The 12,737-nt window shown below is 36.1% G+C and overlaps 1 protein-coding gene across 4 annotated transcripts in view; it reads left to right on the top strand.

The window, feature by feature from the left end:
• TLK1 (tousled like kinase 1) overlaps positions 1-12,737 on the top strand; it is an 80,483-nt gene that overhangs the window by 34,137 nt on the left and 33,609 nt on the right. For all 4 annotated transcript variants that reach the window (XM_075430999.1, XM_075431001.1, XM_075431000.1 and 1 more), the window contains exons 2-4: positions 1,707-1,825; positions 5,723-5,794; positions 11,463-11,538. In XM_075430999.1, coding sequence (XP_075287114.1) covers positions 1,712-1,825; positions 5,723-5,794; positions 11,463-11,538 — 262 coding nt within the window. In that variant the 5' untranslated portion in view covers positions 1,707-1,711. The remainder of the gene's footprint in view (positions 1-1,706; positions 1,826-5,722; positions 5,795-11,462; positions 11,539-12,737) is intronic.

The raw sequence follows: 12,737 nt of genomic DNA, 5'->3' as shown, positions 1-12,737 counted from the left end.
GCGACGTTACAACTGCTGATAATAAGCCAGCTGCAGTTTCAAACTGGGTAGTTCCCCTGCCTTGCTGGAAAAGAGACCTCCTGCTCTGTTTGTGGCAGCGTTTGGGTGAACTCTCCCACCTCCAGAAACAAAATGCGGTATCCTCAGCCTGCCACTTGCGGTTTGGTTTTTCAGAAGGCTCTGCCAGCAACACACCTCCAGAATGTCTCCTTCCCAACCGTTTTTCTCTTGGTCTGGTTTTCTTCCATCAGAAGAGGTCTGGGTACCAGGCTCCACAGTAAAGGAGTACTGACACCGTGCTTGTCATCATCTGCTTTCCCGCAGGAATGGGGGCAACTTGAATTAGCCTAATAGCAGAGCCAGTGATTTCCCTACCAGGAGGGCTAACTGCATGACCAGCAGTGGCCAAAACATGTGGTACAGAAAGATCTGTGTAATTCTTGAATGTTGAAAGACTTGTGAGGTACCCGAGAGTCATAGAAGAAAGTGTCTTGTGTATTATTCATGGTGAGGAAAGCTATGCTGATTCCTTGGTTGTCAGGATGCTTAGGTGGTGGGTAGAACTTCTTAGGGGCACTTAAACTTTGCAAACTGTAGTTTGCGTGGAAAGGGAATTCCAGAAGCTATTTTTCATAGCACCGTTTGAATCTACATACTTATTACTTGCAGTGCTTACTGAACTGCCGTATTGTCCTGTGGAACTGAAAAGCACAAACTTGTGATGTTGTGTCTTAGTTGAAAAACTGAGGCTGTATCACTTTATGTGGTACTTGAGGGATATGCAGTGCATAAAGAGTTTGGCATTAAATATTTTATTGAAAACTAAGCAACTGAAATGTTTCCAATTACAGATAAACTGAATGTTCAAGTAGTTGAAAAGATAAAAACAAAGAATGCAGTTTGTGTAAATACGGAAGACTATTTGTCTAGATCATCTTTCAGACTCATTAAACAGCCGTAAGTGGTTTAAATACAGATTAGAAAGCTGCACATCGTATTGCAAGCCTACTCATGTAGGCTGAGCTCATCAGAAACTCCTTTTGTTCCTCCATTTCCTTCCACCTTGCTTTCCGTGCCGACGCCAGCAGCACAGCTTTACCCTGCTCAGCAGAGCTCTGTCGGAGCACCGCCTGTGCGAGGGGCTCGGTTTCTCTCGACTCCTTGCACAGGGCTCATCCCGCTCCTTGCTTTTCTGCCCACCGAGTCTCAGTACTACCCTGCAGTCCCTAGCATGTCTTGGGGACAGTGCTCTACCTTCTGTCCTCTTTTTTCCTATGATTCTTACTTGTTTGTCTTGGACATTGGTATGTTTATAGCCTAAACAATTTAAATAATATGGAAAACAAGGGGAGTGCAGAATTGGGAGGTTTTATGCTGGAGAGTATGTTGCTCCTGTGAGCTTGTTTCTAATCTAAAAGTAATTGCCTGGTTGGCATATCACATGCTGCAGACTCCGTGTCTCTTACACGCCTCTAAGAGGTTCTAGTTTTCACCAACATTGGCAAGGCTATTCTGACACACTGAACTTTCCCCCAGATTTGTGGAATTCTTTGAATGCATTCGTTGTTAGATAACAGATGGTGAATCATTGTCAAGTTGAGGGTATAAATCCTTTCTTTGCATAGGCCAGTAGTACATTTGGATTGTTTGTAAAATATTCCACTGCAAATATTAGGGAATATAATGAATTTATTTGTCTTTTTCAGGAGCGATGGATGAGCTTCATAGCCTGGACCCAAGAAGACAAGAATTGTTAGAGGCAAGATTTACAGGAGTAGTAAGTGGCAGCACTGGGAGTACGGGAAGTTGCAGTGTTGGAGCCAAAGTAAGTTCTAAGAGCAGTCGTCCAGATCTACCATCTTTGAAATACTGATTTATCTCACAGTATCTGACTTGTATAATGCCCATGTGATTTAATTGAAAAAGTACTGGGTTGGAAGAGGCTTTCAGGAAAATCCTTGTTAGTCTGTTATTTTGCTTGGAGATAGGATTGTTTATCCTGAACCTATCTATACCATGGACATTGAATTGTTCTTAAAAACACCAAAGAATGGACTTGTACAGGCTCTTTTGTGGTTTTGCACTAGTGCACATGTGATCAGAGATGGCAGTTTTTCCCAGTATTTAAGTGGAGTTGACCCGTCTGCAGATGGCTGACTACTTACAGTTTGGCTTGGAATAGACACAGGGAATCTGATGTGGTCTCTGTTTTTAAGAAAAAAATTGTTCAAAGACTACTATTTCTAGATGAACAAAGCCAAATTCGTTCAACTTTTCCAGACATTTATATCAATTTTACCTTCTTTCGTTGTAGACTTTCTGTGTCTGTCCATTAATGTCTAAACCAGGATGCAACACTTGAGGAAAAACCTTCAGAGCATCAAATAGCAGCTCTTAATTACCTTCCATATGTCGTATATTACCCTTTAGTTGATACATCTGCAAAATAAATTTGCCTTTATTACAAATTCTGTTAAGTTACTGGCTTCAACTTCCAAGACTGATTTCTTCAATACTGGTGCCAAGCCAGAGGTACTCCCATTTTGAATGTTCTTCACCGAGTGTAGTACTTAATAAACTAATGTTAAGAAGGTATAGTACTCATTTTTTAGGCACATTTCACCTATCACTAAAGTACTTTCGAATTCTGCTTCCGAAGTGTTTGCAGTGCCTTCATATTTTAAGTATTTTACACAAGCTTGGTTAGTATTTTTCACTTCCTCATTCCCATTTTAATTACCAGTCTAGATTACAGAACAAAATACTACCTGATAGCAGATGTTCATGAAATTTCTGGAGATGTGTGATGTATTGATGACTGTTAACAAATGTAAAGAGTTCAAATCAGTGCATAGTGGTCTTGCATCATACCTTCTTAATTTGTTTTTGAGAGTGACATGAAGGTAACTGTCACAAAGCTGTGAAAAAGGTGACATATCACTTCTGTTACTACCACCTTAACCAAGAAGTGAGTTAAATAGTCAGAGGAAGGACTCGGGTTGGATTGATACAGTGTTGTTGGTGCACTGTCGTTTTCTCTTTTTATTTAATTGCCTTCTAATTATGACTGCAAAAATGTAAACTTGCCATATCTCACAATTAAAGTTAGATAGAGACAAACCCAGTAATTCTGGCCCATGTTTGTTTCTTTCTTCCTTGGCTTCTCTGGTACTACTTACTCCCCTAATTTATTAGCTCATTATAATTGCTCAAGTAATTGCTCATAAAGCAAATGACTATTTTTCCTTTTTCATGACTAGATCTGTAGCTTCTTTTAGCTTCATTTAACTATTAGCATATTTAGAAACCCTTCTATCAGTTTTTGATCCCGCTGTGTTGGTCCCTTACCTTATTGCCAGTATTTCCTCCTCAGAATCCGTCTGCTGATACGTGTGTAATACATTTTCTTTAAAAGTAATTATGAAGTTTCTTGGGGTTCCTTTTCTATAAACTTTGATCGACTGTGAGTCACTGCTTACCATTTCCATAAATCTGTTCAAGTCTTTTTTTGTTCAGCTGGTTTCACTTTTACCAAAATCACATTCCCCTTTCAGGTTCTCAGTTTGTTCATCCAAATTAGCCTGGGAAGAAAAAAAGAAATTTAAAACAGCTAATTTCCTCATTCATACTGCCATGTAAAACATAAATTTCTTGTCCCTGACACATTCCAAGATCTATTTGAACAAATAATTGTATCTCCTCCGGTTGGTTTCCAAATGGATAGCTGGATAAAAAGTTTTGTTTAATACTACCAAATGCTTTGATAATTGCTTGCAGAAGGTACTACCACTGCTGTCTTCTGGTTGATGCAGATCTGCACCTAAGACACTGTTCTTACCTTTGACCAGAAATATTCCACAAATGACCTTCAGTATAAAGTGCAATGTATCTTCATTTTCCTGCTTACTTTTTGTTTGGCTTTGGGAGGCAGGGAGGTGGAGGGGAATACCAATATCTAGTCCTGTGATTTATGCCACCATCAGTAAAATCTCAATTATATTAGTTTTGTTTGCATTTCTTTTATTTCTGCCCATTCAGTGTGTCCTAGGAGGTAACGTGAAATGTAGTAGCATGAAGTATCAGGGCTGTATTTGGAATATGGGGTGGTTTTGTGGTGTGGGTATTTTTTGTGGGTTTTGGTTTTTTTGGTGGTTTTTTTTGTTTTTTCTCAAATATAGTCTTTAGTCTTGGTGGGGGATGTTGAGACAGGCTTATCTGATTTTTATTTGAAAACCTGATAAAATCTTTTTGATCTAAAGTGCAGAGGTAACTGGGAAAATGTGATGTATAAGTATGATCTACATTGGTCTGTTTTCACTTTGAAGGCAAAAATGGAACAACTTCCTCTTCACGTACATACGCAAATCCACACATACCAAATTCTCATTTTCCTAACCTAGCAAGACAATACAGAGGTTGCAGCTGTACTTACTGGTTATTTTTGGAAACATTCTAGGTCGTTATTCTTCTAGTAATTAAATTGAGATGGACTCTTATTTATTTGGACTACTGTTTTGAAAGCTTTATCTACTGTTTATCTACTTATCTACTGTTTTGCTGAAGAGTTTTGGTATTGTTGGGGAAAAAAAGCCCATCATCTTCAAGCTTTTTTAGTAAGCAAGGGTGGAAATATGAATATAGGTTACTGAGGTTATTGTCTTAGCTGACTCCGATGATCAGATACTGAGACATCACCAGGAAGAACTACATATAGGTATTTCTATACTAGAGATTGCCTAGGGGAGTGGGAACAGAGCTGGAAACTTTGTGGGTTTAATTAACATTTCTCCAGAAATTTTAATTCAGAGATGATCTAGTTATTCAGAGGATGTCACAGATCAGTATTGTCCTGCAAACTGATGCAGTGCTGGAGTTTAATGCTTTGAAGCAAGCTGAGTGTTTGCCTTGGAACTAGTTGTTTCACTTCAAAATATTTGTTCTGCCTTCCTATATGGAAGAGAACAATCCAGTGGTACAAATTTGTGTTTTTTCTTTTAATAATAATAAGTGCAACTGATGTGGCATTTTTTCTTACGTGAACATGAAACAGACTCTTTCAAGAAAATGTCCTTGTTGCCATTCTGTGTTCGAAAGATCTCTGAATAAATCAGCCTTAGAAAATTTCTGAATAAATACTGTAACTGGAGACCATTTCAAAGAGGTTTTTTTGTTTTGCTTTTTTCTCGCTAGTCTAAATTTGTTACTTTGGGGGAAATTATTTGTTTTAAGAATGTAGAATAATATCGTCAATAGGTTGTAATTTTCTGACATTGAATGGACTAAAAAAATCATTTCTGCAATTACCCAGTATCTGCCTTGGAGAAAATTAAAAGCGCTTTTTCTTTTGAAAAATGAAAATATCTAGTGGTCTCCAGCACTTTCAGCAATATAGGCTTTTTAAGCCCATTCTGTGGAATCATTTGGTAGGGTTTTTCATTGGATGTTTCGCTCTTCCCAAATAAGACTGAAATGTTTTTGGCTGTTCTAGGATTTTACTTAGCTTAAAAGCAATCACAGTGCGGAATTTACTGTGCCCTGTCAAAACATCCACCTGTCAAACTAATTAGCCCCTTGCAAGTCACAAGTGCTCTATAGTTAATCAGTTTTTTCTTACAAGCATACAGTTTTATTACAGTTACTTGTTACAACTGTAAGTGATAATAGTGGGTTAACTGTTTTATAAATCTGTGTGTAATGTTTAGTATTTTATTTGTCTTGGTAGGCCTCAACAAATAACGAAAGTTCAAATCACAGTTTCGGAAGCTTGGGATCTTTAAGTGATAAAGAATCGGAGGTAAGTGTATGGGGCAGATTCATTACCTCAGAATTTTGATCCTAACAGGTTAGAATTTTATGTTCCACTTTTCCTTATTTTGCATAGAAGCTTTTCAAGTAAAATGCAAAATACACAGCTAGAAAGGAAAAAGCATACATTACTAAAAGATACCATCTCTTGGAGGAGAAGACATGACTTCATAAAAGTGTCTTTGGATTTGTGGTCATGAAACTGGCTGCTTCTGCTTCTTTATTATCTATGTAGTCATGCTGTGAGGATGCAGCTTTTGGAGCTAAAAATGCTTAAACAGTTTGCTGTCTTTTGTTTAATAAGTAATAAGGTTTTCATGAGCACAGATGAACATTGGCTAGTCTTCAGCTGCATCTTTGAAAATACTCTAGAAACTAGTTTGCTCTGTTTTGTATAAAAATATGGATTTGCTCCAAAGTCAGACAGTAGCTATCATCTGTATTTATAAAAGCTGCAGTTGTCACTGTGTATTTTCTTACCTAATACCACTTCAGAATCCGAAAAAGGATTCATACTCTTACTGGGTTTTAATGTGCAGAGTCCAGACTTCCCCGCAGCAGATTTTCCTATTAGTGACCAGTGCTGACACAGTTGCCCTAGTACAGCTCTTACAGTTCAGCTGTTTTGGGGTCGGTGAGTCCCTCTGACAGTTTTGCCTGTGTACATCACAGGTTGCATCAATAAGGTTATACCCATTGTAAGCAAGAGGGTATCTGTAGCCCAGGCTAGACCTGTGTTTGAGTGTGTGTCATGCCAGAGGGAGAGTTGTTTGGATGTGCTTTTGACATGATTTTCATATGTTAAAGCATTATTTTGAGGCCTCATTGTTCATTCACTCAGTCACTATGAGACACCCTCTGATGTTTAGTTTTATACTGGGCTGACCAGCAAGTGAATTTAGTTGGTTCCCAACTTACAAATAGATGCTATATATGTGTGATTTCATGTTTTCCTCTTTGAAAAAGGCTCTGCTATGTTGTTTTCCCCTTGCCTTTCCCAGCTGGGTTTTCCTTTCAGTTATGTATATAAACTGTTTTCTTAACGGGAAGAGTCTGTCTGCCTGTTGGTTTCCTTCATGCCTTTTCCTAGAAATACTTCGGCAAGTGTTGCAGTTCTGATGTAGGTGTGGGCATGGAAATGTGCTGCAGTAGCCTGAAGGTTACGATGCATTATTGCAATTCCTTGACAAGAAAAGTGTGTCTGTGAGTAGTCAAGAGATCTCAGAACACTGACTATATGAGTAATAATTTTTGGTGTAGAAAAATGTTCTTTTAACAGTTGTATACATGAGATATAGAGGCAAGGTTTTTCCGAGGCATGTAAGCTTGAAAGTTAAACCCATGTCTTCAGTCTCTGCACAGTGTTTTAACTGCAGGCCATGCTTCTGGGTAGGGATAATTCATTATTTAAAAAAATACATATTCTAAAAACTCCCTGCACAGATCTCCAGTGCACAGTGCTCCAGGTTTCTTCTGTGTTTTCTGAGAGATTAGTCTTAATGACATTGAACAATGAAATATGATTTCTTGACCCATTTTCAGAAGATTCCCGTTGTATTCACTTAATTAAAATATAATTGTAATACCAGATATGTTAATAAGTTTTTAAAGTTTTGTACTTAACATCTGGCTATTTATATGCTGTAATCGTATAAAAATACACTTTAGTTCTTAATGTTGCAAACAGATTGTGGGATTTTTTTGTGGGGATCCGTTTTTGGTTTGTTTTTGTTTTTTTAAGTGGTGTGACAGGGAAGGTTTCATAATAATAGGAAGTTCCTCTTGTGGATGGTGGTATAGAAATACAAAGACTTACTCATATGGCAAGCAGTGTCATCATTTGATTCTGAGAGAGCTGTTGTATTACAGCAGATTTTGGGAAGGGATAAAAAAGTAGAAATGCAAATCTCAGAGTTGTTGAAGTTAATTTCTGGCAAGAATGTCAGTTTCTGATCAAATTGTGATGGTACATTCATGTCATCATTCTGTGCTTTCCTCACTACGTGGCACACTAAAAGAAAGTAAGTCTTCCGGAGTTTTCGAAACAAGGCAGGCTTCCCACACATCCCCCTTTTTGTTTTTCTGATGTGAATTTTTTCTTTCTTTCTCGTTGCACATGGGATTGCAGAAAATACAGCTATTAGAAATGTCCTTTTTTTTTCTATCTGATGGATGTATGAACAGGGGAAGGTTACCTGAGTAACAGTTTTAATTGAGATATTTCACAGAGCTAAACCGTGATCTGCAAAATAACTTGAAACCAGGCTTTATTCTGGATTCAGTTCAGCATTATTAGCAATAAACATTAGCTGGATGTTTGATCTTAATATCCAGACCTGTATTCTAGTTTCTTTTTAAATGTATACATTATTTTTATTTTATTAAATGCTTTGTTGCTGTGGTACAGAGGTGTTAATTTGAGTGTGTGTTAGCTACTTGTAGTTAAGATAAATCCTAAAATGACTATCTCAGATTGTGAACAAGTGCTTCTGGTAGTCTTCCATTATTTTGGCCTTCCCCACCATTCCTCATTAAAGTAAAAGATTCCTCCTTGTTTTAGTTACCAATACGTTCTTTTATTTATAACTAATATTTTCTGTTCTCTGTTGAAAATGAATTATTTAAAGGAGGGTTGCTTTTTCTGTGGCTTGATTTGTCCAGTTCGATTAGTTATTTGAACGTTTTGCTCTGCTTGCTTGTAGCTGTTTAGTTGCTGCAATTTCCAGTAATACAGAACCCTCATTATAAATGTAATTTCAGAAGTAACTAAAGGTTTGATCTAGTTGGAATTTATAATGTGTTGCAGAGGAAAAGAGCACTGTTGTATTTGTTTGCTGTAGTTGTAAACCTTTGGGGGGACGATAGGATTTAGAAGAAAACAATTTTGGAAAACTATAAACTCATTCATTATACATACGAAAAATATTAACAACTAAAAAAATCATAGCTATTTAAGCATATTGGAGATTTAAGTTTTGAGAGACAAAAAGAAAAACCTTAGATTTTATTACACATTATTTTAATTTTTTTTTCCTCTGTAAAAAGAACTTCCTGAATTACGCAGTTACAAGTTCTACAATAATGATAGAAAATATTTAACCATACATAAAATATATAAAAATACTTACCTGAGTGTTTTTTTTTTAAAGGAGATTAACTAGTTGAGAATTGGTACTTAGAAATGTTTATTTTTCAAAAGAGCATGTGAAAGGCCAAGATTTAAAAATGTAAATGTAGAGAGGAAACTCAGGGGAAGCACATTAAAATTGAGCGAGGATCAAGACCGTGATGTATGAGGCTCTTCTAATATGCCAAAGTTGGGTAACTTCAACATAGCTTTGTAGTCTAACTTTGGATAACTTCAAAACTATTTTGTCTTGTTTATGATATAGTGGGATTTTAATCTAAATCTCGGCTATATGTAAATCCTTCTGAAATGACTGAAAACAGCTTCAATCTTTGTTTATCAAGAGGATTCTCTTCAGCCCCATTGGTCTTCAGTTTCTTGTAATTCGTATGATTCCATTCATTAGAAAGGATTTTGGAGAACATTTTCTAGTGATTGATGTACGCTGTACGTTAGCATTTGAATTTTCTACTTAGAAAAGGTGAACATGACCTTGTTGGGTAACCTCATTAATAACCTCATTAGTGTGCTAATGCTTTTTAGTTTGGAAGGTTAAATTAAACCCTGAAAGAAATCAGAAGAGCTTAAGGAAATAGACATTTATGAATTATTTGAGTTTCAGTTTTAAAACGATAAACCTCTTTAGATGTCTGGTTTTTACATACAAGACATCAGTCACTGAGTTGGAAGCTAAGCTGATTTTGGCGGGGGAATCTTGAATGTTTAGTCATTAATCAGCTTTTAAACAACTTTTTTTGCTTGATAGGTAGAATTGCCTAGATTAGAATGATAATTGCAAAACTGAAAGCTGGAAAACAAGAATAACATGAAGATGCTTGGTTAAATAGTTTCGGTTTAGTTTTTTGGAAAGATAGCTTAATGTTACCTGTTTACCTGGTAGTAATTGCAAATTATTAAAGTAATATTTCAAAGCTATGTTTTCCGCTTTAGAATCATACAGTCTTAAGATAACTTCATTTCCAGGGGTCTGTGTTGTCCAGTTCACTAATGTACAGTAACATAGTAAAAGATGCAGGTTTTGGTTGGAAGTGTTTATTGAAAATAAAATATATGTAATTTGAACTTTATTTGTAGCCTGATAATACAGCAGTTACAATTGTAAAGCTTCCAAAGGTGTTTTTATGAAGCTATCCACAGAGCTAAAACTTCTGAAAAATGTATGGAATAGATAAGGAAGACCTTTCTGGTCCCAACTGTTCTATTACAGACTGATAATTTTCTATGGCTCACGGGTAACTTAAAGTGGTTCTTTACCAAAGTAAGTATTTTACGATATTTGTAGCAAATTTATATTTGAAGGTACCATGTGAAGCTTTTGGAAATGAAGCATACTTGGAATGCTTTTAGTGATGGGTGGAAATTTTAGTTTTGATATAATTTGCTGTGCTGAAAAAGACTACTTTGAGCACAAAGTGGCAAGTGCGGTGAAATGATAAAATGATGGTATCACAAAAAATGAAGCATCTTATCACTGATCTCAAATTGAGTCTGAGATATTGGGGACTCTTGATTTCTTGATTGTAAAACAATGTAATGGCTTCTGTGGTTTCTGCAGTTACTGGTATGACGCTGCTTGGAGGCTGAATACACAAACAGCTGCAGTATCTTTTGCTTGAACCAAAGCAGCTTGTAAAGTTTAACTTACACCGGGGAGACTAACTGGTTTGAATCCTCAGATCAAGGGAGAGCAAATATAATTTAGAGATGCTTCTGATCACAGCCCTTTCATGTTATCTGTGTTGTACAGGCTGATTGTAGTTTCTGGGCAACTGTATATAATATTTCTGGAATAAATTTTTAACAGACCTGTATTTTTTCACTTATCATTGATACTTTTCTTTGACTTTCTTGAAATGTAATTGGGAGGGGACAGTGAGGCTTTCTGAGTGGATAGATACTCAAATTTTGAGCAAGTGCTCTCTATTTTTCTTCTTTTTTTTTTCTTTTTTTTTTTTTTTTTTTTTAATCCTAAGCAGATTCCAGAAATCTACAGTTTATATTAGTTCGGAGGTGACTTCTGCAATTCTGAAAATGTGTAGCATTATTGGCTTCCTGTTGAAGCACTAGAACTTCGTGTTTACACTGTGGCAATGTGTAGAAAACACCATCAGGAATTAGCTTATTTCACTAAGTATTGAGCTTTAAAGCACCTACAACTATAATCTGAAGATCTTGATAAAATGTAACCATAAGTTGAAACCAGATTGGGTGTTCATATACCCCAGAATGGATGAAAAGGTATAATTGCTTAACAATTAATATATAGGATTGCCTTTTGGGAAATTATTTAAGAATTATTTCTCACTTCCTTAAATATTATTTCTAGCTTGTATTCATCTGATTGCCCAAGGATCATATTACCTATTTTAACAATGATCTGAAATTACATCCCTGTTGAATGGCGAAATCATATTTTATGAATGAGGATTTAAATTTATTTCACAATGATATCGCAATAATATAAATAAATAGAGCTGCTGTTGGATTGTGTTCTTTTTGTTGTTTGTAGACTCCAGAGAAGAAACAGTCAGAACCTTCCAGAGGAAGAAAAAGAAAAGCGGACACTCAGAGCGAAAGCAGCCAAGGTAAACTAAAATATAAATGAATTAGTTATTGTATGTGTTTAAACAAATGATAGTGCACAAAGTTTTGACTGTTAGCCTTAAAAATTCTGTATCTTTGCCTGCATAAGAGAAGTGTTGGGTTTTGCATGATAAATTATGTATCCCCCCCCCAATCTCATTTGTCACTGGAAGTGATGGGCAAGTAAAACCTGAACTGGGCTGGTAATTGCCCATAAGAATTGTATGCTACTGTGTGTGTAACTTGCAGCTATGATACAAATCTGTATTCTTTTTAAGAATTGTAGCAGCTCTTCTCATCCAAAATACCTTTGTGGTTTGTATTTCTTTTCAGTAGGTAAGGGGGAAAAGGGACTGCAGATTATAATATCCAATTGCTTGGTTTTCAGGTATTTTTAAAAAATTAATTTTATTCTTCCTTTTATGTGGATTATTGTACAATGTAGTTGTCTAAAAGGATAGGGAAATCGGGATGAGACCGATTTCCAATTTACTATTTACAAAGCATTCTTTTTGTCATTCTTCTCTTTAATGTGATTTTTGGGGCAGGAATGGTGGAAATTTAACCTTGAGACAAAAATCCAACAAAAGGGGAGAGGAAATAGTTTTAATAACATCTGCATTAGGTTTTTTTTTTGTTTCTAACTGAGCTAGGAAATGCCACTTCAGATACATATCAATGAGGTCCATGTCTGGAATTCTTCATGGTGCAACACGCTATTAGTAGAAGAATTAAGTAGTTTGACTAAAATTAATTTCTTTGTAAGTGTAGCTTCATAGAGACTTGCTTTGTTCAAAGAACTTGAATGAAATTTCCTATTTCCATTGTTCTAGTAGCCTGTCCTTCCTGCTATCAATGGGAGTTTAAATTAGAGATGATAGAAATTTTTAGGAACTTTTTGGCAAAGATAATGTGATTAGAATGTCTTATGATTACTGTTTTACTGTCAGCAGTAGCGAAGCTGAATAGCCTGCACTGCAATATTCTCAAGGAACTTGCCTAGGAAACTGAAGCATATTGGAGTGCTACAGTGCAGTTGAAGCACAGGAAATACTGTAATTGTGTTGAAAAAAGGGACAAGAGATCCATCTCTTGTATATTGCATACTTAGGATTTTGACTTTGTAATGTGCAGAATAATCCATATATGTTGAAGCAAAGTGTTGTTTAGTAAATGGAGGTAATTGGAAAAGTGAGATAAA

Source organism: Opisthocomus hoazin, chromosome 9 (genome assembly GCF_030867145.1).
Source record: "Opisthocomus hoazin isolate bOpiHoa1 chromosome 9, bOpiHoa1.hap1, whole genome shotgun sequence".
Lineage (NCBI taxonomy): Eukaryota > Metazoa > Chordata > Aves > Opisthocomiformes > Opisthocomidae > Opisthocomus > Opisthocomus hoazin.
The sequence above is the reverse complement of the archived record's forward strand: the minus strand, read 5'-3'. Positions and strand labels throughout refer to the sequence as shown.